At 40.0% G+C, this 26,248-nt stretch overlaps 2 protein-coding genes across 6 annotated transcripts; one reads left to right on the forward strand and one right to left on the reverse strand.

Annotated features, from left to right (window-relative positions):
- Nucleotides 1–110: 110 nt before the first annotated feature.
- Nucleotides 111–22,131, forward strand: LOC111234028. 5 transcript variants are annotated; one of them, XM_022761925.1, is made up of 32 exons: nt 111–302; nt 799–1,083; nt 1,232–1,336; nt 1,451–1,569; nt 2,209–2,427; nt 2,627–2,714; nt 3,116–3,268; nt 3,611–3,708; nt 4,160–4,332; nt 4,424–4,540; nt 5,244–5,501; nt 5,680–5,811; nt 5,940–6,806; nt 7,476–7,706; nt 7,791–8,015; nt 8,100–8,324; nt 8,409–8,633; nt 8,764–8,997; nt 9,116–9,358; nt 9,726–9,920; nt 10,082–10,315; nt 10,710–10,901; nt 11,584–11,789; nt 12,106–12,174; nt 12,308–12,352; nt 13,058–13,120; nt 14,607–14,786; nt 18,253–18,642; nt 19,202–19,324; nt 19,535–19,654; nt 19,743–19,823; nt 20,043–22,131. In XM_022761925.1, exons 2-32 carry the CDS (start codon nt 1,030–1,032, stop codon nt 20,070–20,072), a joined length of 5,694 nt encoding a protein of 1,897 aa, XP_022617646.1. In that variant the 5' UTR covers nt 111–302; nt 799–1,029; the 3' UTR covers nt 20,073–22,131. The 5 variants fall into 5 exon arrangements, with proteins under 5 accessions (XP_022617646.1, XP_022617648.1, XP_022617649.1 ...); XM_022761927.1 differs by lacking the exons at nt 111–302; nt 18,253–18,642 and having other exon boundaries at nt 948–1,083; XM_022761928.1 differs by lacking the exons at nt 111–302; nt 18,253–18,642 and having other exon boundaries at nt 948–1,083; nt 19,259–19,324.
- Nucleotides 21,902–25,873, reverse strand: LOC111234029 (casein kinase II subunit beta). The gene is made up of 7 exons (XM_022761930.1): nt 25,799–25,873; nt 25,323–25,398; nt 23,740–23,842; nt 23,539–23,654; nt 23,378–23,453; nt 23,074–23,263; nt 21,902–22,837 (listed from the first exon to the last, which is right to left on the reverse strand). Exons 2-7 carry the CDS (start codon nt 25,392–25,394, stop codon nt 22,747–22,749), a joined length of 648 nt encoding a protein of 215 aa, XP_022617651.1. The 5' UTR covers nt 25,395–25,398; nt 25,799–25,873; the 3' UTR covers nt 21,902–22,746.
- Nucleotides 25,874–26,248: the final 375 nt, after the last annotated feature.

Below are 26,248 nucleotides of genomic sequence, written 5' to 3' on the forward strand. Positions count from 1 at the left end.
AAAAGAAAGAGGAGGAGAAACCCAAAGAGGAGTCAAAAAAGAAAGAAGACGAGAAGGTGAAAGAAGAGGCAAAGAAGAAAGAGAAGGAAAAGGAGGAAGAAAAGACAGAGGAAAAGCAAAAGAAGGAAGAGGAAAAGGGGAAGAAAAAAGAGAAGGGGAAGAACAAAGGAAAGAAGGAGGTGAAAGGGTCAAGTGAGGAGCAGGTGAAAGCGCCGATCGCTGCTCCAGAGCCTGAGCTCAAAACTGAGCCAGATACTGAACAGGCTCCTGATCAGCACTCAATAAGCAGCTCAGAGACACAGGTGAGTGACTCTGACAAAAATTAGCCTTCACTGAATAGATCAGGATTTTGGAAAATATGATTAATTGCTTTCTTGCTGAGAGGTAAATGAGAGGGTTGAGACCACCCTAATGTCAACCTAAATTATTGTCAGATACTGCAGATACACATGAAAAAAAGAGCTCTCCTGCTCACAGATTCACACGGCAGATTGAATTGTAGTAGAGGAGCATGTGTTTTTCTTTTCTTTGTAATGAATTTTTAATGTTGTGGACAGCTTGCTCAGCGAAAGTAACTATGCTGGGTCGAGCTGAAAGCTTGGTCTCAAGCCAAAATGATCCATGCTGTTTTGAACTCGAGCTATTATCAACAGCAATATAATTGCTGTTTACTTAAGGTCTGTAGTTGTTTTAATTATAGTGCTGTCATCATTTAAAACAAAAGTACATTGTGTCCTCCCACATTCTTCTCATCTGTATTTGACATACTTTGCAAATGTCTTGTGTTGACTCTACCAGCCAGCACAGGAGGAACACAAGGAAGAAGCTGCGATAAAGGAGGAGCCTGAAGTAGTGGAAGAAGTAAAGAAGGAGGACACAGAGGAAAAGGAGGAAGAACCAGCAGAACAGGAGGAAGAAGTCAAAGGAGAGGAAAAGGCAAAGGAGGAGGTGAAGAAGGAGAAGCCTTCTAAAGAAAAGAAGACAGAGAAGAAGACAGAAGAGGCTAAAGGCTCCAAACGTCAGAAAACCATGCAATGCAAAGTTACCTTACTGGATGACACTCAGTTTGAGTGTGAGCTTGATGTAAGAGACAAATTACAGTATGTTCTCCTGTGTTTGCGTAATGGCTGCCTCTCCAGTTAATCATTAAATTGTTGAGGACTGAATAATACTGAATAATACATCTCACCCACTGTGTGGCTTTCTGCTTGTGTCTCTCTTCATCATTTAGAAACATGCTAAAGGCCAGGAACTATTGACAAAGGTATTGGACCATGTCAACCTGCTGGAGAAAGATTATTTTGGCCTTGCTAACTGGGAAACCCCAACCAGCAAGGTAGGCTGTTTTTTCTCCTCTGGGTTTATATCAAGCACAGCCAGGTATTTTACATGACACTGACAAGAAACTGGGTGTGAGCAGTTGATCATTTGTTTCCCTCATTTTCCACAGACATGGTTGGAACCCACAAAAGAGATCCGGAAACAGGTTTCAGGTGCTGTCTATGAGTTTACACTCAACGTGAAGTTCTACCCTCCTGATCCAGCTCAGCTTACCGAAGACCTCACCAGGTGAATGTCTTAGGTGTTAAAGGAATAGTTTGACATTTTGCAAAATCTGTTGATTCCCTTTCTTGCTGAGATTCAGATGAGAAGATTGATACCACTCTCATGTCGGCTTGTGAAATATAAAGCTTGAGCCAACAGCTGGTTAGCTTAGCATTAAGAAATTGGCCTCTACAGCTCAGTAATGTTGTATCTTGTTTGTTTAATCCGTATCAAAGCTGAAATGTAAAAACAAAAAGTTGTGGATTTGTGTTTGTGGACTATTTCTCGGCTGGCAACCTCGCAGGGATGACAAGAGTTACTGCCTCCGGCTGTTTTCACCAAGTAATAGTTACAGTATGTGGCCCTGTCACTTTTCATCTTTACATTTAAATTTTTTTTTGTAAAGATAAAGCAACTGAGATATAACATGTTAGTGAGTCTGTTCCCTCCCGCTCTTTATACTAAGCTAAGCTGGCCACTTGTTTGACTTTAGCTTTGTATTTGGCATGCAGACATGAGAGCTGTCTCGTCCTTCTTACTCTCAAGAAAGGGCATATTTCCAAAAATGTTGTCACTACAATGAAATGTTGTATTATCTCAGAATAAAGTATTTCTGTCATTCTTTCATAAGTTTTCTTATTTCTTCATTCACATCTCCTCCAGGTACTTTCTGTGTCTCCAGCTGAGGAAGGACATTATGCTTGGTGTTCTTCCCTGTTCCTTTGTCACACTATCCTTGCTGGGCTCCTACGCAGCCCAGTCAGAGCTTGGGGAGTATGACCCAGAAGTACATGGAACAGAATATGTTAAAGACCTCAATCTGGCACCCGGACAAACCAAAGAGCTGGAGGACAAAGTGATGGAGCTGCATCGCACATACAGGTAATCAAAAGGGATGGGCATTGATTGGCGCAATATAGCAATGGCAAGTTAACACATAACTTTCATCAAGTTTGAGTAAGCACAATTCAACAGACAGAAACTGTTCAGGGCCTCTGCATCTTCAGTGCTTTGACAAGTCCTTCAAATAATCTTGACAGTAAAATATGTCCTGTAAAAGATTGCCCATCTGTGCTTCCAGGTCAATGAGTCCAGCCCAAGCAGACATGTTGTTTCTGGAAAATGCCAAGAAACTCGCCATGTATGGAGTTGACCTTCACCAAGCCAAGGTATGGTGTTTTTTTAATTATGATTTATTTATTTATTTATTTATTTTTTATTAATCTATGAATAGATGAATACTTTGTGGGTTAACTGGTGATGCAGGTTTTTCATCTAAAGTCCTCCATTCAAATATGTATTGACTTCCTTTCATTTTTAAATTGCATGTCAACATTATGCTGCAGCATGCTTGTCTTACATAAGAAGCATCCAAATTTTAATTACAAAATTGATGTCAGCCTCCTTTCAGAAAAAATTAGAGATTAATAACATTTCAAACTCCATGACCTCAAACTCCATGGCCTCCTACTGTGAGAAAGACTGCCCCCTAGTGACCGCTTACTGGAAGTGCGGGGTACTGGTGACGATGTGCAGTGATACAATGTCACATCTTTTTTTGTGTATGCAGGATCTAGATGGTGTTGACATTACACTTGGGGTTTGCTCCAGTGGTCTGATGGTTTACAAGGACAAGCTGAGGATCAACCGTTTCCCTTGGCCCAAAGTGCTTAAGATCTCTTACAAACGCAGCAGCTTCTTCATCAAGATCCGGCCATCAGAGGTAAATCTGAACTTAATTTTGACATTTTGTTTTTTGTAAATATCTTGTCTTTCTACCTCATCCAGACTCCATCTTGCATCCACTGACATTTAGTCCTCAGTCTTAACTCACTTATTTTACCCCTCTTGGAATGGTTTGAAGAATTTACTTCTACTAATTACCTAAAGATTACTGTTGGATTTGCTCATGAATGGTCTTTCAAATTTGACAAGATTTAAAGTTTGTTCATTCAACCCAACTCTGGTTTATTCATTATGTTTTCATGCTGCATGGCAGAATAATGTCGTCAACATAAGATCATTGTATTCAGCTTTGACCTTATATTTGTTTCTTCACCTACAGCAAGAGCAGTATGAAAGCACAATTGGCTTCAAACTGCCCAACTACAAAGCCTCAAAGAAGCTGTGGAAAGTTTGTGTTGAACACCATACCTTCTTCAGGTAAGAGCAGGTGATTCTCGCCTCATTCTGAATGACACTACCCTGCCTGGCAACAGAGGTCATTCTCAGGTTCTGCCTATCCCCTAGATAATTGGCTAACAGGTCTCTGAAGCTTAATCCCTACACCGGCTCCTTGGCAGTGTAACCACAGAGGAAGCTACATACCCATGAATTTCTCCAAGGGGATAAATAAAGTATCTATCTATCTATCTAGTCCTGAGCTTAGAAGTAAACCCAAAAAATTTTGTCTTTTTAATAAGATCAAGGTCAAACTTGTTGCTAACCTTTTTACACAACTATGCCAATTTGTAGGGAATGCAAAATCTTGTGATGTGATATTAATATAATTTATATTTGCACCCCAGGTGTGTGGGTCTGTCACTTTGATCAGAAAGTCAAATTGATTAAATGTTGGGTGGATGAAAATGAAATTACTATAACTGTCCCTCAGGGTTTCGACAGTGGAGCCCCCCTCATCACGTCGCTTCCTCGTCTTGGGCTCAAAGTTCCGGTACAGCGGGCGTACTCAGGCCCAGACCCGCCAGGCGAGCTCCATGATTGACCGCCCAGCACCTCGCTTCACACGCTCTGCGAGCAAGAGGCTGTCCCGTAACTTAGATGGAGGTATGTGTGTGAAGTGTGTGAACCACTCTTGGTTTCACTGTATATGCATCTCATAATAAACACAACCCTCTGACTTGTTTCACTGTTGCAGCTGGAGATGACACTCTCCAGTTTCTGCAACAGCTCTCAGCATCAACCAGATCTGAGGCTGATGATTGGTCATTGATGCTGGAATCTGACAAACCTCAGCCTTCATCTGAATTCCCAGGTACCAGGAACTGTGTGGAAGTGCGCCGGCGCTTTTTGGCACATTTGCTGCATTTATTTTATTCTTGCTCACAAACATCCTTATCGCATCAATTAACATTCCTGTCCTTTCTGGATCATTTGCTTTCATGCCCGTAAACCTTTGAAGACATTAACCCTCAGCTTTAGCACGAATGGTTTAGTTGTCAGGAAGGTGACCTAATCTGACATGCGGATGATGACACCCAGCTTGTACTTTCCCTGGCATGATCCCAGGGTATCTTTGGACTGTGAACTCTACAGGAAAAAAAAGAGTTTCCTCAAATGTTTTACTGCACAGAGGCATTTCCAGTCTTGAAGCTACTGTTCCTCTTTTTTTTTGGCATTTTCAGAAGTTGCTGCTTGATGTGTGTTGCACAACAACTACTTGCATTTGCTTCTGGCTTGTATCTTTATGTTCAACATCATAACTGACTGACTCACTCATTACAACTCCAGTGGCTGTCATTTAAACAGGATAAAGTTGGAACTGTAAACGCTCAACATTTATGGCCAGTTTTTTTTTTTTATCTGTTCTTGTTCTGAAGAATGAGAGGCATCTTTCATTCAGCTTTGTACTAACCATAGTCAAAAACACGCTTGAAGCACTGTGAAACATTCACAGCGGCCGTCATCTCCCAAGCAAAACTTCACATAACTGGTATCACCTCGTCATCTCTTCACAGCCAGAGGGGAGTCCAAGCAGACTTTCACTCAGTCATGGGAGGAGGGGCAGTCTGTTCAGACGGTCACAGTGACCTGGCAGGACACTGAGACCGAGCAGAATGGCTCTCAAACCATCACCCAGACAGTCAGTCAGCCATGGCAGGAGCTGGCATCTGATGAGCAGCAGCAGTGGAGAAAGCAAGACGAGTGGTCTGCCCTGTTGTATCGCCATCCTCCTTTTCCCTTTATCCCACCCTTTGATTTCGTGAAACAGCCAGGTATCTTCACGCATCTGCCACTATATGTATGCTGCATTATTCCCCAAGGCTTTCATATAAACCACACATGTAGCGCTGTTCTGCCTTTTATTTTCAGCTGTTTGCAGTTTGAGATTTGGTTGTTTTTTTTCTCATTTGCTGTGAAAGTGCTGAGTATTGCCTCTCTGATTTTTGTCAGCTGAGCTCAGCTTGACAGAAATGAACTCTATGGACAGGCTCTTGCAACCGCTGCTGAAGCAGCAAGATGATTGGTTCCTATATTTTGACCGAATCTTCACCCGGTCTTCGCTTGAGAGTGTTGAAAAACCATGTGAGTTTCTTTGTGTGGAAGTATGACAAACATTTATGGAATTCAAATGCTGTTAGTAAAATATGGTAACAGCCTGCATTATGAACCAAATTTTGGTTTGTTTCATGTCTCAACCCTGCTCCTCCCAGTCTCTCCCCTAGCTCAGCTCCAGCTCCAGGAGAAGGAAGAACAGGAACTGACCACAGAGGAGGTCATTGACAGGCTTCAGGAATCAGTGACCTTGGTAGACAAGCTGATAGAGGCGGAGGTTTTGGAAAGGAGACTGAGGGAAGTGAGGGATTTGGAGGAAAGGCTTCAAGAAATGGATGAGGTGGCAGAAAGACTTCAAGAAGTGATAGAGGATGAATTGGGGAAGGAGGAAGTAGACAAGTTAAGAGAAGAAGAAGAACGAGAATTGGAGAGGGAAAAACAAATGCACATGGAAGGTAGAACAGTAAGAGTGGGGAAGAAATTTGTGAGGATGATAGAAACAAAAGAGGAGGATGAAGTGGATGAACTGGAAGAGCAAATAAAGCAGGTGTTTTTAAAAGGCTTGTTGCCTGAGGAGGAAGAGGTTGAGGTGAAGCAGGAGAGTGAAAAAGAGGTGACAGCCGAGACTCTGTTAGATGATAGTTTGAGAGAGAAACTATGCCAGATAGAAAAGGAATGGCAAAATGAGGTAGAGGAAAAGCTTGGCTCTCCAGAAATCGCTGGCACCACTTCTATAGTTACAGTTCAGAGGGTTGAGCGTAGGACTAAGAAGAGAGTGACTATTGTAGATGAGAGAGGGCAACAACTGGGAGATGTAGACGACATGCAGGAACAGGCTGATGTTATATCAGACGAGAGGTTAGAAAAACAAGAGATTTGGCGTAAGACGGATGTACTGGTAGAGAGAACTCTGAGAGAGGTCACAAAGGAGCTTCAGGCTGAGGGTCAGTCTCAGGTGGAAGATAAAGATGTCTGGTTCATAGTTTTTGACCGGCCTCCATACAAAGCTGTTTCCAAACCACCAGGTACAGTATGTCATTGTGCAAACAGCTTTAGACCACTACTAATCTCTATAATATTTTAATATCACTACAATTTCCCTTTTTTGGTCCATCTGTCCATAAAATCCTCTTTAGATTCAATAAACATCATCTGAAGTTAAAGGAGAATTCAACAGGCTCGTTCCTGTCTTATTGTGATTGCTCTTCACTTTTGCTTATAAATAGAATGTTACATTTATGAAAGGGCTGTCAGTGCTGGGTGTAGTTTTGGGTTACATTCAAGTGAACCCAGTGTAGTGGAAGTAATGACAGTAAAGCTGACATAAAACATTTGGTGTATTATAGATGTGCTAATGGGGCAAAAGTGGGAAAATATGGATATCAAAGGCTCAGAAATGGCTACAGCCTTCATTTACTCAAGTATGCAGAGAGTTTAAACAATAAAACAAACATTACTAACATATTAACCAACTAGGTTTTTCTTCTTTTCTTGGTATTGTTATTGTGATAGCTGCTACAATGAGGTGCTTGAGATGTTTGACTTTGAATTTGCAGTATATACGGTATACATATATATATACCTAGATGGTATAGTTGGTATAGTTTCTTGCAAGTCAGAATTCATATAAGCTTTTTATCACTGCATGTTTGCTCCCACATTGAAAGACTCTATGTCTTTACTCTCATCATTAGTTACCACTGTGGAACATGCTCAAGTGGATAAAGGCGAGTATGTCATCTCAAAGACTGAGATTACAACAGTTGAGGAGAAAACGGAGATTATAGTAGAAGAGAGAAAAATAAGAGAAGAGGAAGCCTGGCATGCACCAGAGATCCCACCACAACAGACCATCACAGAAAGAGATGATGACTGGTTTGTGTTGCTGGATGTTGTTCCCAGAGAGACATCATATGTACCACCAGGTACTGCTAAAATCCCATTGCCCCTTACATTATGCTTTGTATTGTGCTTCCTATTTGTGTTAAAACTTTTTCTGTTCGTATCAGTTATCTTGAAGGGACGAGACCAGGTGGATGCAGAAAGTTTTGTCTCTGTGATCGGAGCCCCAGCAGTTCAGGAGATTAGAGAAATAATTGTTGAAGAGAGAAAGATAATAGAAGAGGCACCAAGACGTCCACAAGAGATCCCACTACAGCCAGTGATAGACAGAGATGATGACTGGTTTGTGTTGCTGGATGTTGTTCCCAGAAAGACATCATATGTACCACCAGGTACTGCTAAAATACCCTTGCGCCTTACATTAAGCTTTGTATTGTGCTTGCTACTTGTGTTAAAACTGTTTCTGTTCATATCAGTTATCTTGAAGGTACGAGACCAGGTGGAGGCAGAAAGTGTTGTCTCTGTGGTTGGATCTGCAGTATATGAGGAGATTAGAGAAGTAGTTGTTGAAGAGAGAAAGATAATACAGGAGGCACCAAGACGTCCACAAGAAATCCCTCTACAGCCAGTGACAGACAGAGATGATGACTGGTTTGTGTTGCTGGATGTTGTTCCTGGAGAGACATCCTATGTACCACCAGGTATTGCTAAAATCCCATTGCGCCTTACATTATGCTTTGTATTGTGCTTCCTATCTGTGTTAAAACTTTTTCTGTTCATATCAGTTATCTTGAAGGGACGAGACCAGGTGCATGCAGAAAGTTTTGTCTCTGTGATTGGAGCCCCAGCAGTTCAGGAGATTAGAGAAATAATTGTTGAAGAGAGAAAGATAATACAAGAGGCACCAAGACGTTCACAAGAGATCCCACTACAGCAAGTGATGGATAGAGATGATGACTGGTTTGTGTTGCTGGATGTTGTTCCCAGAGAGACATCATATGTACCACCAGGTATTGCTGAAATCCCCTGCACTGCTTTGCAGCTTTATAAAAGCAAGCAATCATTCTGAGCTTTGCAGAGGTTATACTTATTCTTAAAAAAGAGAGTACTGTCTGAGGATTTTTATCTCTTTTGTCATAGTTGCTGTCGTGGAGCGTGTTCAAGTGTCACCAGAAGAATTTGTCTCTGTGATTCAAGTAGCAACCACTGAGCAGAGGGAAAAAAGAGTGGAGGTTGTAGTTGAAGACGCAGAAATAAAACAAAAGCTGAGTGAAAAGCGAGAAGTAGCATTGCCACAGGCTGTGAGAGAAATAGAAGATGACTGGTTTATGCTTTTGGATCGTCCCATTAGAGAACCATCATTTGTGCCACCAGGTATTGCCAACTTTCTCTTATGCTCCTCCTCAGTCCCTCCATATGGACTTAAATGCTCAATTTGTCACCTCTTTGGCTTAAGTATCTCACAGTGCTCCTTCATTCTCTTTGTCATTAGTTACCATGGCCGAGTATGTTCAGGTTTATCGTGAAGAAAGCATTTCTGCTGTGCCTGAAACAATAGCTATGCAGTCCAAGAAGGAGGTTGTAGTTGAAGTGACTGTGGTGCAGAAGGAAGAAAAGAAGCTTCCCGTGCAAATTATTCCAGAGATGAAAATATCCCAGCCTGTGAGAGAGAGAGATGACGACTGGTTTCTGCTGCTGGATGTTGTTCCCAGAGAAACTTCATATGTGGCTCCAGGTACACACAGCCTTCAAATGCTTTTCTTTTCACACATATTGCACCAAAGGAGACTTACAAATGAATGGCGCATCAAGCTACCAGATGACTCACGTTAACTTGCATGGATGCACTTTTACTGAAGGAAGGCTCCAAAAAGTGCATGGATGCTAGCTAACCTGAATCACCTGGTAGGGCGATTCCACAGTCCCATAACAACCCCATCCCCTCGCTTTTTTCCCGACACAATCTCATGCATGGCCTCACTGGAATCCAATTGACTGAGAATCCCTGAAGCTATCCAGAAATGATTTCTATTTTACAGTTATAAGGCTTCTGTCAGATTCTGTGTGGCTGGAGCAAAAGTTTAAATTCTGTTTGTTTTCAGTCTCTCTGACAGTGCCCAGCCAAATTTATCCAAGTGTTGAACGTCAAATTGAAGTGAAAAGCATAGAGAGGAAGTCGCAACAGATTGCTCTTGACCAGATTACACCACAGCCTTCCCATCCACTACCAGAGAGAGATGATGACTGGTTTGTGTTGTTTGATGCTATTCGTGAAGAAGCAGTCATACTACCATCAGGTATTCACATAATGTATTTTTGCAACCCCGTCACTGTGAAACATTATATTTTATGACATTTACTCTGCAAATTGTTGCATTTCAGCAGCTTCTAACTAGCTTCTAAACATTGTGCAGTACTAGGGTTACTCAGTTCCTTTGACTCTGTCTGTTTGTACCAGTTGCCCCTGTTGAGATAATTCGGGATATGAGGAAGACGTTTGAGGTTGAGGTGACAAGCACAGAGACTAGAACATGGAAGAAGACGATAATTGGTGTGGACAGAAGGCAAGATGAGACACGTTTTTCTGAAATGAGACAAATCCAAATTGCACCTCCGTCAGAGAGAGAAGGAGGGGATGACTGGTTCATCCTGTTCGACATCATCCGAGAAAAACCTGTTATCACACGATCAGGTACCTCATGTTGCCAAAGCATCTGTATACACTGTGCTAAAAGGCCAGACCTAACTCCATCAAAAAATACACAATTATATAAATTTGCATCTGATTTATTTACCTTTATGTAAAGAAAATGGTGGAAATGGTGGAAAATAAATGGTTTATTCTTGTATATTTGTAATGTAAATGATTTAGTTTGTATGCATACAAACATGTCTATTTTAGTATGTTTTGCAATGCACAGTTATTCTTTGACATTTGATCTGCCCTCTTATGAGTGCACCTGCTGTGTCTCAACACTATAGGTAGCCATTTCATTTGTAATTTGCAGTAAGCACAGTACAGTACAGTGCAGTAAATCATTTGTACTTTATTTCGACAACTATACCTGATTGTATTTTTGTATTAGTTGCTGTCCCTCAACGTATCCAGTTCCCACCAGAGGTCAGAGTTCCAACTGCCATGGATAAAACAAGGATTACTATTTCCGAAACAAGACCGCTGTTTGAGAAACGGATCCTGGAGGAAAGACGTCCACTCACACACACACATGTCAATGATGATTGGTTTGTTCTACTAGATGTTGGCCTCAAAGAGTCAGGTATTTTTATTTGACCTATTTTGATTTGTAGTTTTGCGGATGATCAGCTCACACATGGTCGCGCTTTCTTTGCTCCATGAAACGCTTATTAACATTCACAGCCTGCTTACAGGACGCATGGTCCACAGTTGGCAGTGCACATTCACTGTTATTCAAGGACCTCTAACCGTGCTATGTTTTGCAGAGTGATGAAATAATGTCTTCTTAATCTCAGCGTTTCACCAGTTCACCTTCATTGAGCTTTTTAGCTCTTTGCAGCCTAACATCATCTGCCTTTGCATCCATCATTGGATCATAACAAGAACTAAACTGCGCTTTTGCTCTTTGTGAACATTCGCTTCTGGCCCGCCTCTGGTTCTGAAAACATGCTCGTCCTTTATAAAAGGGAGTCAACAAAGAATTTAAGGTACAGTATACCCCTGCAGTGTGCGCATGTACCTCATCATAGAGGCTTGAGAGTGTAAGTATGAGGATCTTTGCATAGATGCGCTATTGTGTGTTTCTGTATTTGTATGTTTGTACCTGTTTCAATGTGCATTGTACTCTCTGAGAAGATTTGATCATGTTGAATGTGAATAGAATCTTATCTTAAATCAATCTTAATAATAATCCCTTCGTAACACATTGTGCTAAAACATATTTCCATTTATTCACATTTCCATTTGGTCTCTATTGTATCCAGTGGTGAGCACACAGAGGGGCACCCGTCCTGTCAGTGCTCCGGTCTTCTCCCAGGCTGCTCTGGCTGAGGCAGGAATCCCCATGGCCCCTTTCGACCAGCCCCAGACCTCCACTCCAATCAAGACCATCCGCCAGGAGGAAAGAAAGCTCGAAGTCACGGTAGAAGCTGTGGAGCCCTCAAAGATCGAGGCTGCGTCTGAAGTCAAGGTATTCAATTTCTGTGATCACTGTTTTTCACGTTGGTGATGTCATTTTAGCAGAAGTCTTAAAGTTTATTTGTAGGATAAAAAGTTAGCATCACATACTGTATGTATGTAAACCATGTATGTCTAACAGGACACTGGTGGCAGTGAGAGATGAACAAATTATTTATGATATGTCCTCATAGGTACTATGATTGTAGATAATACTTTAGCAACTTTTTTATTGTAGATACTTGTTAGTCTTAAATAATGAAAGATGCTAGCAAGCAGAGATTGTTCTCTGTGTTTGAGTGTGAACTGTGTCTCTCTTGCTGCTGTAGCCAGCAGTGTGGAGGGACCAGGGAGCAATAGACTCTTCACTGCTATCTACCATCAATGGGGACATCCAGGTTAGTGTCAGACACTGGCCTCTTGCATGTCATCCCATAGAAGATATGTTTCCACTATGGCTGATGTCTTGAGTGTTACAGCCAACAAAAGCAGGGAATCTTAACATGTGTTCCTTTCTCCTCCCTGGGGTAGCACGGGTCTGAGGTGACAAGCACGGAGGTGGTGCGAATGCGAAAGGTCAGATTCTGAGCCACGTATATGTTTCCGTAGCCATTTCTCCACCTCCATTCTGATGATATCAAGCTTCTCATCCAAAAGACTAATTTCACCCTCTTCTCATGTTGTGCTTCCATACGGCTAGGTCTTAAATGAAAACCACATCAGGTTCGATTCACGTACAATATATTTAAAGAGGTAGAAAAATGCACAAATAGATAGAATATGTTAACAGTGAGTAACCGTAACTTTAATATGAAGAGATCATGCTTGTCTAAAAGTATGTTTTACACATATAAACTGCTTAAAAGTTAAGAAGGCATTCATTTCTTCTCATTGCTTGTTGTTGTCATAAACCCTGGAATGTACACATGCATGATTATAGCTTAAATGCACTTTACTAAAAAGGGGCATGATAAATGGTGTTTTATCACATTTCTGTCTTTCCACCATTCTTTATTTCTTTGCTCATTATAAAAAGTTTCATCTTAAATCAGTCCTCTAGAACCTTAAGTTCTTTGCTTTGTAAGTACATTACAGTTTGGCCCCTATGGCCACTTGTCCCCAAACTGTTTTGCATGCAGACTCCTCACAACTCCTCTTGTCTGTTGTATTAACACTTTAGTAAACTTCATTGTATGCATGTCCGAGGTATGGCAGTTTGATGCCAGCTTACAGAGAAACTGAAACAAACCCACACTTTTTTGTTCTTTTCATTTTTCACAGAAAAGAGCTAAGAAAATTGAGGATGACTCAATTTATATCAGACATAGCCTTTTAATGTTGGAGGTTTGTATCCCTTCTGGAGATGCCAGTCTTTGGCTGTATTTTCTTGCTCTTTGGCACACTGGCTGCTTTTTTGATATCACGCTTGCATGTGGCATGATTCACACTTTTTGCATCAGCTGTTAATGATTGGCTGTAGATTACATGATAAATGTGTGTAGATGTGTTGCAACATAATTCTAATCCGGTTGTATCAGGAGAGTGCTGTTGAGTTTACAACAATTAAGTATTGGGTTATGGTCAGGGTTCTTATGCTTGCATAAACTTGTTAAGGATGCTGCACTCCTTAGCGTCCTTAAACTGTCCCCAATGACCAGCCCTGGGATGTGGTCGATTATCAAAGGTCTAATCACAGACAGCGAGAGCTTTTCTAAGTTTTAGTTTCTTAAGCCAGGATTCACAAGCTGCTCCATTTGTATATATATATTTTTTTTCCAGATCATCAGTATTCTCCTGTTCCTGCTTCTGCTTTTTGTACCTCCATCTCACTTTCTAACTTGCCAGTAATGCATTGCACTTTCTCAGCAATTATGCCAATGAAATCTTTTGACCATAGAAATGAAAATCAAAATAATTATACATTTTTGCTGTTATGTATGAAAGGAATGATGCTTGGAGAAACACTTATCATTAAGTTGCTCTTAAGTACCACAATAAGTCATGATTGATAGCTAACAAAGACTTCTGGTCATGAACTAGAACAACCGTCTGCAGTATGTTTGGTGGGATTGCTGTCAATATCTAGCAGTGGTCCATAAAGATCAACTTAATGATAAATGTTGCCAAATCCGTAATGCTACTGTTGCTTTTGTTCATTTGTGTTAAATGAACAGGTTTCCATTTATACCGAGGCTTCATCTCTGACGACTTGTACCATGTCTGCTATCCTCACCTTTCCTGCTCGTTGATTTGCAGCCTGTTTTCACAATGTGTTTCACTGCAAGCCTAATGCTATGAAATAGACCCTTAATGTGCTGTGTTGTGTAGTTAATAGCTTCTACCCAACCAGAACACCAAGTAATAATCGACTTTGATACATCATAGCACAGCCTCCTCTGAACCTTTCCTTTAATCAGCTGAGAGACTTAATTTACATTTTGAAAAGGAGCCGCTGATAATCTAAATAACTCCGCATAATATGATTATCTAGATTAATTGGCCCTTCTAATTTATGTTTCTTTAGAATCACTAATTAACCTTGCTTCTGCTTATTTATTTAATCAGTAATAAGTCAACAGAAATTGTACAGAAGAAACAGAAACGATACATAATCTGACTCTTTTTTTCCCTTTTTCTTTATTCTCTCCTGTTTGTTAATCTCTCCCTCTCTCCCAACTACGAACATATCCTTCATCTCTTTCCCTCCCCATCCAACTTTCACTACCTAACCTCACAACATCCCTTTGTTGTTTCCATGCTCCACTTGTCTCTCTGTCAAATTTCCTGTCCTATCCTCTTCCTACACCCCACTACCCTCTCCTCCATGTAGGAGTTCAATAAGCCTCAGGAGGACCTGCTCAGGCATCATGCCAGTATCAGTAAGCTGAAGAAGAACTTCATGGAAGCCGTCCCGGAGCCTAGGCCCAGTGAGTGGGACAAGCGCCTGTCCACACACTCTCCGTTCCGCACCCTGGGTATCAATGGTCAGCCTCTGCCCAGTGCGGATGGGGTAAGTCCTTCACAAAAAAAAACCTCAGTTGCCAAATACTCTATTTTAGCTGCAGTCTGTCAGTTCGGGAATTGAAGGAAATTGTGCAAATATATTAATTTTCAAATGAATTAACTGTTTAAGATTATCAGTTCCTGAACTAACCTGGTTGAAGTTGCATAAGTTTTCCATGGTTCTGCGTCTTCAGAGATGATTGTACTTGATTGGAAAACATCACTGCACATGCGAGCATTGTGCATGGATTTGTAATGGGATAGAAATTCTAGCTAACATCTTATCATGTTTGAGTAATTTTTAAGTTTGTGTAATTTTAATCATTGAACATTAAGATTCTATTCTTTTTTTTTACATGATGAATATATTCAATCAAAAGACACTGATACAGACGAGATCAGGCTCTTCTAGTTGTCATTCTTGGTCCCCTGATAGAGAATAATGGATTATGTGTGCATGTACAGACCTATTCAAGAGAATAGCATGTGGTATGTAACACATGCATGTGAATGAAGAATGCAGTCTGACTTGTTGAATAGGGTCTTGTACTTTTGTTCTTTCACAGACTGATGTGGATGAGGCAGTTTGGGTCACGTTTAATACTCTGAGCGCTCACTTTAGTTCATCTTACCTGAAGTAAAGGACTCTGAACCCTGACACGTTGGTGTTGCATGACTGACAGACCGGACTTTGAAAATGTACTGCATGACTCAGAGATGACCACTCTCTTGAATATTTGCACGTTCTGACACTGAACAGAATTTACTTTTCCCCCTCTCCTCTGTCCTTCCTTCATTGTTGAGCTTTCTTTCTGCATTTTATACTTTTTACTTTGCACACTTTCTTTTCAAGCTGCTTTCACCTTTTGTTTTGGCTGCTGCTTTCTCCAAGCCTTGGTTGTTTTTCCATGAAGAGACAAGGCCTCATTCACAGTTGTATCAGCAGTTTTCCCTCCACTCTCCCTATAGTAAATGGTAATAAGGATTCCATTATGAATGTAATGTAATTGTACTATTACTGGCATTAATAGTTGTCTTGCAGTTAAAATAATTGCATGAAAGCTTTTAAGAGGACCAGAAACACAACACCAATCTAGTTGAGCTGTTTTCACATGAATAAAAAAGTGTAATCTATTGAGGTTCATTTTGTTAGCAAGACATTAATTCAAGTGCATTATCATTGCTTGGACATAAACCACTTTATTACTTGGAGATTAATCCCCCCCAAGTGTATCATATTGTCAGGATGCATTAGAGTTGCGATGAAATCAAAGTAAAGCAAACCTGACAATTTACAGCCTGCAGTGAGGAAATGAATCAGAGCAAACGTACAGTGTTTGATGGAAGCTGTTGAGAATATGGCAATGGTCAAATATTGTCTGCCTAGTGGAGTAGACAGACAAGCATTGTTTATGCTCAGTCTGTTGTTCTGCTTAACTTTCAATGAGTAAATGTGAATTATAGAACTAAGACTAAGACTCCTACTGCGAGGAAGGTAAATAATATTACAGGCAGCAGCAGAATTGGTCCCACTAGAGCTACTTGGCTAAAATGGTGGGGGTAATTAATATACACTGCAGTTGGTTGTATAGATACTACAGGCTTATGTTTTTCAGACACATCACCACACAGGGCATCTGCACCAATTTAACATCCTCAGATGAGATGCCTGTGCTCATTCTGGCTAGACTGATTCAGTTGAATGTAGCCTCTCTCAAAAACTATAAAATACTTTGATCATTACAAGTGTGGATGACTTTCTGTCTTTTCAGTCTTAAGTGGAATGTAGGACATGGAAATAAATCTTTAAAAAATGCATGTTAAAATGCATGTGCCGATAACATTTCCATGCTCTGGGCAGCAAGCGTTGCTATTAAATCACATTTCTGTTAAAATAAATACTTCTGGTATTGTTGTTAGATCATGAATTTATATTCTAAAGAAACTATTATTGCCCAGCTCTGGCTTTTACACTGTCGGTCATTGCAGACATTTCAAAATTCCTCCCTCTCATCTCTCTTCCCTCCTCCTCCTCCTCCTCCCCCCTCCCTCAGTTTGTCATCCGCCTACCGCGCGGCCCCCTGCTAGACTTCTACTCCAAACGCAGCTGAGGGGCCGTCTCGACCCTGCGGAAACCCCACACAGGTGTGAGTGTGAGCCGTGGAGACCGCACCTAGCCCATCTACCCATCAACCTCTAGCTTTCTCTTCTCCTCCTCCTCCTCCTTCCTTCGCCTCCTCTGCAACATCACTGTAGCATTTTTCATCTCTCATCCTCTGCTCCACTTGAGAAGCTGCCCCCTGTTTTTTTTTTTTTCTGGCCTCTGAGGAAAAAGACTTTCATTCCTTCTATTTCCCACTGCAGCACAATTCCCCTGGTTTCTCCAGTCAGAAACAGACTCCAAAGACTGATAAGGACTGAAATGACAATCAACCCACTACCCTTTTGCATTTTCCGTGAAATTGTTTGGATTTTAAAGATACAAACCAATCAACCAGTATGACCTAAGAACTGACTTTTATCTGTTTTTTTTAATGTGTGACCATATCACTTTGAGCCTGCTTTTTTTTTTACACATTTTGAGGTGCATTTATATTGTCAGTTGTCTTAGGATATTGTATTGAGATGAGCTGATCACTGTGATGTTTTTGGAACATATATATACACCTTTTTTCCAGAACACACATGAAGTAAGCATCAGAAAACATGAATCAAAGACTTGGATTTTACTCTGGTTACTTAGTCTTTGTCACAGTATAGTGTTTCCTGTGATCGGAGACCTTGAGGCAGCTTAATTGTAATACTTATTAACCTCTTTGTCCTTCACCAGTGTTTTGCGAGGCAGGATGTAGCAACTTCAAGAGATTTCTTGTTGCATGACTTTTTGACAATCAACTTTGACCAGAGAATAAAAGGCATTCCTTATACAGTACAAATGACTAGTGTAGATTTTGTCGTTTAAAATTTCAGATTCTCTTTGAGTTCAAGTATATTGTGTGTAAGTCCATGGCTGTACTGATAGTGTATGTCATTTTTGTCATCACTCCCTCTTGAATGAAGATTTAAACAAAAGGAAAATCCATTTCATTCTGACACACATTAAATTATATTCCCTGATGAAATATACAGTACGCAACTAAACCTGTATTCAGTATCCATTTTATTTGGTCACCTACTGTAGCATGTGTCGTGTGGAAAAGCGTGGATTTGGCCATTGTGATGCCTGCAATATGTTTTCTTAAGCTGTGGCACTAAAACAGTGTTGATTAGACCACCACCGTTTTCCTGTACATGTGTAGTGCCTCACAAAATGGATACTGTGTGTACATCATCTATTGATAGTTGCATATTTTTTAACTTGCATGCATACATGTTTATAATCTTTGTAAATTTGGCTTGTTATGCTAGCCATGTCAGTAGGAAATACTTCACCTACCCATGATCACATAGTGACTATGTTTTGTCTTTTTTAGAGTATGTGCATTAGTTCCCTAAGCAATGGTTCAGAGACAAAGGCTACACATGAGGAAACCAGCAGCAGTTTGGGCTTGTCAGGCACACCCAGGCCCACTGCGTGCCACAAGAGTGAGACTGATAGTGTCGAAGCCCACGGTGGTCCTATTGAGGAAGAGTCATGTGATCAAGACGAGGTTGTAGTTTTTGAGACCTCCTTGGTGCCCATCGTAGAGGTGGAGATGGCGCAGTTGCCTCCCTCCCTCGAACCCCACTGTAAGGCTTTAGATGAGACCCAGGAGGAAGAAGGATCATATCCCGGTGTGTCGGAGTGCTCTAGGAGGATAGTCGGATCTTCCCCAGCCTCCTATTTCAGGAGCGATGGTCCACAGGTCATACGCTGCTTCCAGGTAGCCTGCTGACTCCCTCAGGGTGATGCTGATTCTGTCTCTGCTTGGCCTCTGTATCATTTCAAGCCTGCCACACTTGCTCACTCCTTTGCAGCAACATTCAATTAACGTTAAATCTGTAAAGGGAGTAGTGCGGTGTGAATTATGCTCGCCATAGTCAAATGTATCAGATTGCTGCAGATGTGTTGCACAGTGGTGTGCTAAGTTCTCAACTATGGTGATGGGTCGTTTTAACACTAGCACATTCTTCTCTGCCACAAAATGTTTCTGAGGTATTGACTTTACTTTCATCATCTTTCCAACCCACTTATGGCTTCATATTTTCCGTTTCTGTTTCTATTCTGTAATAGTTGGTGGTGGGAAGGGGATTAACAAGGTTGTTGCTTCCAAAAATCTTAATGGAAACAAATTTGGTGAGAAGAAAGGGCTGTTGCGGTGAAAATCGATCCACACAGCAAAGGCTTAGAAGGGAATGCATGGGGGTCAAATAAAATGGTTGCCATGAGATTCGAAGTGTCTGGTTAAACAGCCACTCATGGGGCTATGCTCCCATCCACAGCCCCCTCTGGTGCAGACCCAGACAGTCACCATCACAGCTGTCTCCAACTCCTTACAGACTGACATCTCCACCACAGAAGTCCCTATCGTGCCGACCAAGACCTTCACCTATGAGTCTTCAAAGGTAGGAGCTCCAGCACCTGCTCAGCCCAGATCTGTCTCAGCTTTATTGCATGGATAGCCGCACAAGCTGACTATATGCAGGTCTGGGAGGACCAGGCCAGGGGCTCCAAAAAGAGCATGAGGCAGCACAGCCCCTTCCCTGGCTTGAAGCTCAGGGTCACAAAATGTAAAACCATTATTCAGTCTACCTTTCCTTTGGTGTTTTTCTCAGGTGACAGTTGATGGGACAGACGAGGACAAAGATGGCACAACTGTGTCCAGCTCCAAGACCGTTACCTCAGAGACCACGAGTGGCACCACAGTCACCACCACTACCACTCACATCTCAAAGGTCAGCAGGACAAATCCTGCTCTTGCCTTTTCAGTTTTATATTTTATTTTATTTGGCACTCAGTTATATTTTTTCTTCCCTCTACCAGGTAGTGAAAAGTGGATCTTCAGAGACTCGTGTGGAGAAGAGGATTGTCATAACTGCAGACTCTGACATTGACCAAGATAAGGTATAAACGTCTGCCCATGACACAAAACAGTACTGGAAAAAAATATATACTGGACAAAATATACAAGCTAAGTATATAGATCTCAATGTTCTCATCGAACTCTTGGCAAGAAAGTGTATTTCCCAAAGTGGTTAACTATTCCAGTAAGAACCATTTAATGAAGATGATGATAATAACTGATTCAAGCAAATACAATTACACATAATGTCTTTCTTGCAGGAAAAACATGGTGGAGCATCAGCATTGTAACTGAATCATCACCTTCGTTTATTTCCTTGACTCTACACCTCCGACATCAATTTCATCAGAGCGCAGCAATCAACACACACTGACCAGCTCTATCTACACACACGTATCCAAGAAGAAATATCTCATAAATCAGCACCTACAGTTATTGATGAACTGAGTAGATAAATGTTAGGAGATCTTCATTTTATTTTTTTTATTTTTTCAGTTGAGCTGTTCATTGTAGGTAGAGGAGGGCTGCACAGATCTCAAGTTTTGATTAAATGCTTATCTCATTCTGGTGTTTGAAAAGCTTAGCGGATACATTTTTATTGGTTAAAAAACAGCATTTTCAGTTGAGTGATCTCAGTTATGTTTGCTTTTGAATGCTTTTATTTTCCTAGGTTTTTACATTGTTAATTTTATACAAATGCACTGTTTCCATTCTAGTTTAGACACCATTATCAGCATTTATTCCCTTGGTGCTGCTAGGGGAACGTTAAGACACATTCAAGGGAACGCTTATTTTTGTTGTTGTTTACTTGTCTATTTAATTCAGGAGAGACATTTTTTTTTTAATGTAATGACATACCTCACATCAATATGTGAACAAAGATATTCTGTGCTCAAATTTGGACAGTTTGTTTGGCTTTGTTCACTGCTCAGGTACAAAAACAAAAAACCTAAAATCTTTTCTTCCCCAACCAGCCAAGAACCGGTAGCCTACACATTATTGTAAAGTTTGAATTAAAAATTGATCTATTTTGAAATATTTCTCTATTTTATAGAATTAATGCTTTTATAGTATTTGTACAAATTGAGGTTTTTAAGTTATTCATATCCACCTGCTCATGAAATTGTAGGTTACCATTGTGCTGTGAACTGAATTTCGAGGTCTCTCTTTTAGACCTCCTTACCTGTCTTGCCTGACACCCTGAATCATTCTTATTCGTTTCCTCTTGTAGTCCACCAAGTTTATCAAACCTTTCACAATTTACATATGACAATGGAGTGCTTCCTTCAGCCCTATGTTTTATTCAGTAGAATAGAAGCCATAATTGCTTTGAATATATTTGGTTGATAAGAAACGTTTTACAAGCTTTGGTCTGTTTATCTCAGGTTTTGATATTCTTTTTAAGACTACAGACCTCCATATGATTGTATGAGGAATGTCCATATATGTATATCCATCCTACTTTAAATGTACGTTTATGTTCAGCCAAGTGAGGTCGATTAATGTAAAAGCTCGTCTGTCACAGTAACCACTCGTGTAAGAGGTGAAGGCAGCTGTCCCAGTATATGTGGCTTTTCTCTCATAGGAGCACAAGTTGTCTTTTTTACATGTTCTACTATACAGTAATTTATTTGTAAAGTAGGGAATGTTTCATGTGATTTGATGTACTGTGATGTTTCAACACAAGCTGGTTTCCAGGCTTCCACTAAAGATGTCACAATGTTAAATATTGCATTCATTATCAACCAAGTTTGTAAAGCCTTTTTACCATATAGTCTAAGTAGATTGCTTTCTCACTTGCTGTTTATCCCTGTACCTTTCCATAGAGAAGAAAATACTTTAAATATATGATCCCCTTTTAGATAGCATGTTTGTTAGCAAACTCTTTAACCCAAAAAGAAGCCATTGGTATTTTAGCTACATGGATGACAACAGCAAACTCCCCTGGAAGAAAACGTAGAATTCCACATGAAGAAAAATAGGTTTTAGACGATGGAAAATATTGTTGCTTTGTGACTTATCCCTGTCTTTTTATGAAAAAATAAAATATGCATTATTTTGCATTTTGGTGCGCAGTGTATATGTGAAGCATACACGAATGAGATTTTCATAAGAAATAAATATTTAATGCCATTCACTTGTTTCATAGTGGATGTTGCCGCATGTTCAATCAACACCAAACGTTCGAGGGGAAAAAAGTGGCTAGATTGTAATATCATAATGTAAACAAGATGAAACCTCAAATACGCAATTATCAGGAAAATATTGTTACAGTTGCCTAAACAGTCAAGCACAAACATAACCACTGAATTCAAATGAAACAGATCAGTGTAAAAAAAAAAAAAAAAAAATTAAAATTAAGAATAGTTCCATTTTAAAGATGAGCTCTTTCTTTCTGCCTCTAATTTCGTATTAACCATTTCTTGGAAATAGCACCTCATCACATTTATGAATATTGCTGTTTTCAAATAAAATCCATCACCTTAACACAATAAAATCTTATGCACATTCCAACATTTGTTCTGCAGCACAAGTTAATATGATTTGATGCAATTTAGTGTTAACTTTAAGTCGAGTATTGATTGACCATACCACTTATAAGGCAAATCTGTCAGCAGCTGGTGGCAAGATTTCCTGTTACATTCAATCACCTGCAATTGAGCCACAACACAAACTTGCCTTCATTAAAGCCACGTTTCTGTTTTAGAGAAACAACCCTAAAATATGAAAAGATCAATTGACATCAATTAAGGATCAATCAAGCGACTGAGCTTTTGGGAATAATAACATGTTCAATACAGAAAAAACTAACTTTCTCCACTGTAACATTGTTTCACTAAATGAGCGATAATGGTTGAATCTGGAGAACTGTACAGGCATTTATTGGGAATATATAATCCATCGATTCAAATAAGTAGTAAACGACAAAGTCTTTGAGTCCAGCGTCTTTGTCAAAGCAGGGTTCTAGCGAATTGTCTTGACTGGACTCTTGAAACTTGATGCAGCCTGAAGTTGAAGTTGATAAGCCATTGGATGAATCTTGAAACCATATAGCCTAAAAAAGAAAAAAAAATATGATTACCTCCTGGATACGAAGAAATTTCTTTTCAATTCCCTGAGGTCAGAGGCTGGGTATTGATTGGAATTTCTTATACTCATGCCAATACAATAACCTGAGTCTAAAATTATGATTTAGATGAGTAAATAACTTATTCAAGAAAGAGTAAAATCTGAGCAGGTGTCAAATCCCAACTTTTTTTGTACTTGGCAGTTTTATCAAGACAAACAAACCTTGGCACGAACTGGTTGGCTGGACGCTTTGGACGATACTCTGGGTGCACCATGAACAGCATGTGGGGGAACCCTGTGCCAAAATAGGCTCCATCTGTGTGGTGGTGTCTTGAAGATTTAGGGGTATAAACATCCATGCACTTGGGGCAATAAAGCTTCACCATTGCTTCCCCTGGGATGTCTGACAAACCTACATCAGACAGGAGATAAATGGTGAGGGATTTGTCTTCATAGCCACTTACAAAGTCACAGGTGCAGCACGGTTCTTGTGTTAAATGTGGAGGTTAAGAAAAGTCAGACTTACCAATAGGAAGCATTGGCTGATTCTCACAATAGACTCTGGGGCAATAGCCAAAATCCCCTTGTTGATACTTTTCCAACTACAGAAAACAACAAATTTGGAAATCACTGTTGATTCTTGTCATAGGGCATGTAAGAATTTGAAGTTATTAAGTAAACGCTTACCATCTGTGCAATGCCTCTGTTTGTGAGGATGTAACGTGCATGTATAAGCCCATAGAGCATTTCTGCTGCCTGCTCTATCAAGTCACTCTGGTTCGGGTTATCTTCAAGCTCCTCATCTGTCAATTAAAAGCAACACAGGCAGCTAAAATCACTGTCACTGCTTTACCTCATTTCACACGGCTACTTCCTTGATAGTCTCACCTGGCTCCAGGTCGAGAATCATGTCCAGGGCCTGGCGATAGTGAGGAACCTGCTCATTTAAACCTGTCAGGTTAAATTTGTCTTGTATGTAATCCTCATCAACCTGTAACACAGCAGTAGTAGACAACAAATGGCAATTAATTGCATTAATTACTGTTGCAACAGCAGATTGCCACAGCACACTGATGTGGCAGCATTATGTAAGAGTTTAACAGGATTACTTAGATGCTACCAACGAAAAAGGCAAGGAGTTAAAATTAGAGTTGGAGTGTGTGACACACTGATGCCAACACTAACAACACTATTCCTAGTATTTTTATTTCAAGTTTTTTTCCTTTCACACGTCTCCCTAGGGTACTTTATGAGTGAGCAGATTTCATGTGCTTCAGTGGAACAGATTAGCTGCAACAGGCAACTCTGAACTATAAGTGTAAAAGTAAGACCACCAAAGTGACACATGATTACGAACTAGAAGAAAACATTACTTCCATGAAACTTAGTTGCCATATCCAGGTATGTGTTAGACATTATAAGAGTGAGATGTACTGTTAGAAAGGAAGAGTAAGCCCAAGCAAGAATATTTATTTGTCATTTCAGCCACAAAGATACAGCTGAAATGAACCATTGTTTTCTCTGGACCAAGCAAAAAAAACAAAATGCATAAAAACAATTAAAGCCCATGGGTGCATCAAAAAACCTGTCTTCAACAAAATATGTTACTTTTAACTGAAAGTTTATCTTAGCACTGTGCACTAACATATAATATACACTCATAGGGCTGCAACTAACAATTAATTTTTCATTATCAATAAAATGCTGATTATTTTCTTGATCAACCACTTCATCATTTGGTGTATAAAATGTGAGAAAATCATGATAAACTGTCTCCAAATTTCTCCAAAACCCAAAGGTACAGTTGTATGCAAATGACATATTTTGTTTTCTTTTTTTTGAAGTGGAAAAAAGTAAATACAACCCCTTCAAACAGACATTTTAGAAAATTGCCTTTTTTTCAAATGTTGATACATTGTCTCTTTATATTTCATGAATTTAACTTGAAATATAATGCACTGAGTAGTCAGTACGTTTTATTAAAGCCAGCAAAGAACATTTCTGTTCTTCAATTAGGAATTTCCACCTACTTTTCACTGTACATAACTTAAAGTTCTGAGATATTTTTAGGCAATCTTGTCTAATGTTATGTTAACCCACCGGTTTTCAATGATGTTCAAGTCAAGTGACTGTGCACAATCTTCTACGTGCAACTATATACAGTTTACTATCATGCAATGTAGAGAAACGCAGTAAATCCTCCTATATGAGAAGTTGTAACCAGCAAATGTTCGACATTTCTAAACTGCTGCTAGATTATCAAAATTGCTTGTCAATAAACCTCCTATCCAGTGACAAATTGCTGCATCTCCATACACAACAAAAACCTATGTAATGTTGAAATGTAAAAATAGGTTTGTGTTGGCGGAGGTGGCTGCAAGGCGTTCGGCGGTCTGACTGCATGTGGAAGAGGCTGTTGCAAGAATCCCCTTTAATCCCAGTTTAAGAAAGAAATAATCCTGGACACTAACCTCACAGAAGAACTCATTCCCTCTCAGTCCACAGAACCAAGATATCCAGGACACCTCCTCTGAGCTGCTCATCCTCCTGACAAACCAAAACAGTGGACCAGGATTAATTTTACAGGCTCACTGGTTGGCTAAAAGCTAAGCACCGGCAGCTCAAATTCTTGCGATGTAGACTTCATAAACACAGATATAACATGTTTTCACATAATAGATGCAACAAGCTAAAACTGTTTTTTCTGGGACATTTAACAAAAATGTGATTGTACAGTCGATAATCTTCAATTTGCCTTTTGAGTTTGCGTCTCTAACCTGCTACCTACGTTAGCCCTTGATTTAAACGCTAGCTTGGTAGCAATCGTTGGTTAGCGCTAACACGTCTAACGTATAGTGGGGAGATTATTTATTGTAACTGCAACATGTATTCAGAAGAACTGTCTTTGCATATTTATAACAGTTTGCAGAAAGTCACTTTTACTCACCTTTTTTTTAAATTCGTTAACACATTAACTTGCGGGCTTTGCTGGTTTGTCCTTGCTTCCTGGATGACAAATACGTTTTCCGGTCATCCGGATTTTTCAAAATAAAGTTACTCATGACGCATATTTCATAGGCAACCGTAATGTAAGGAAATGTAGCAATGTTGATTCATATATACCCATTTTAGAAAGATACGATTTTCTATTCGCTGTATAATGGATTTTCCAACAAAGCTACAACAGTATAGAATTTCTGATTGTTTTATTATTTTGATGTTTTTGTGTGTGTTCAAATTTGAACTTATGAAATGTTTTCACCTGTATTCACCTATACATAAAACATCACAAGGCTATGTTTTGTATTTAACTAAGCAGCATGACATAACATTAAACCATGGTACAATAGCATTTACAAAGAAGTTAGTTGCCTATAATGTGGGAAATCTGTACTGC

This window comes from Seriola dumerili, unplaced genomic scaffold (assembly GCF_002260705.1).
Source record: "Seriola dumerili isolate Sdu_G_001 unplaced genomic scaffold, Sdu_1.0 BDQW01000433.1, whole genome shotgun sequence".
Classification (NCBI taxonomy): domain Eukaryota; kingdom Metazoa; phylum Chordata; class Actinopteri; order Carangiformes; family Carangidae; genus Seriola; species Seriola dumerili.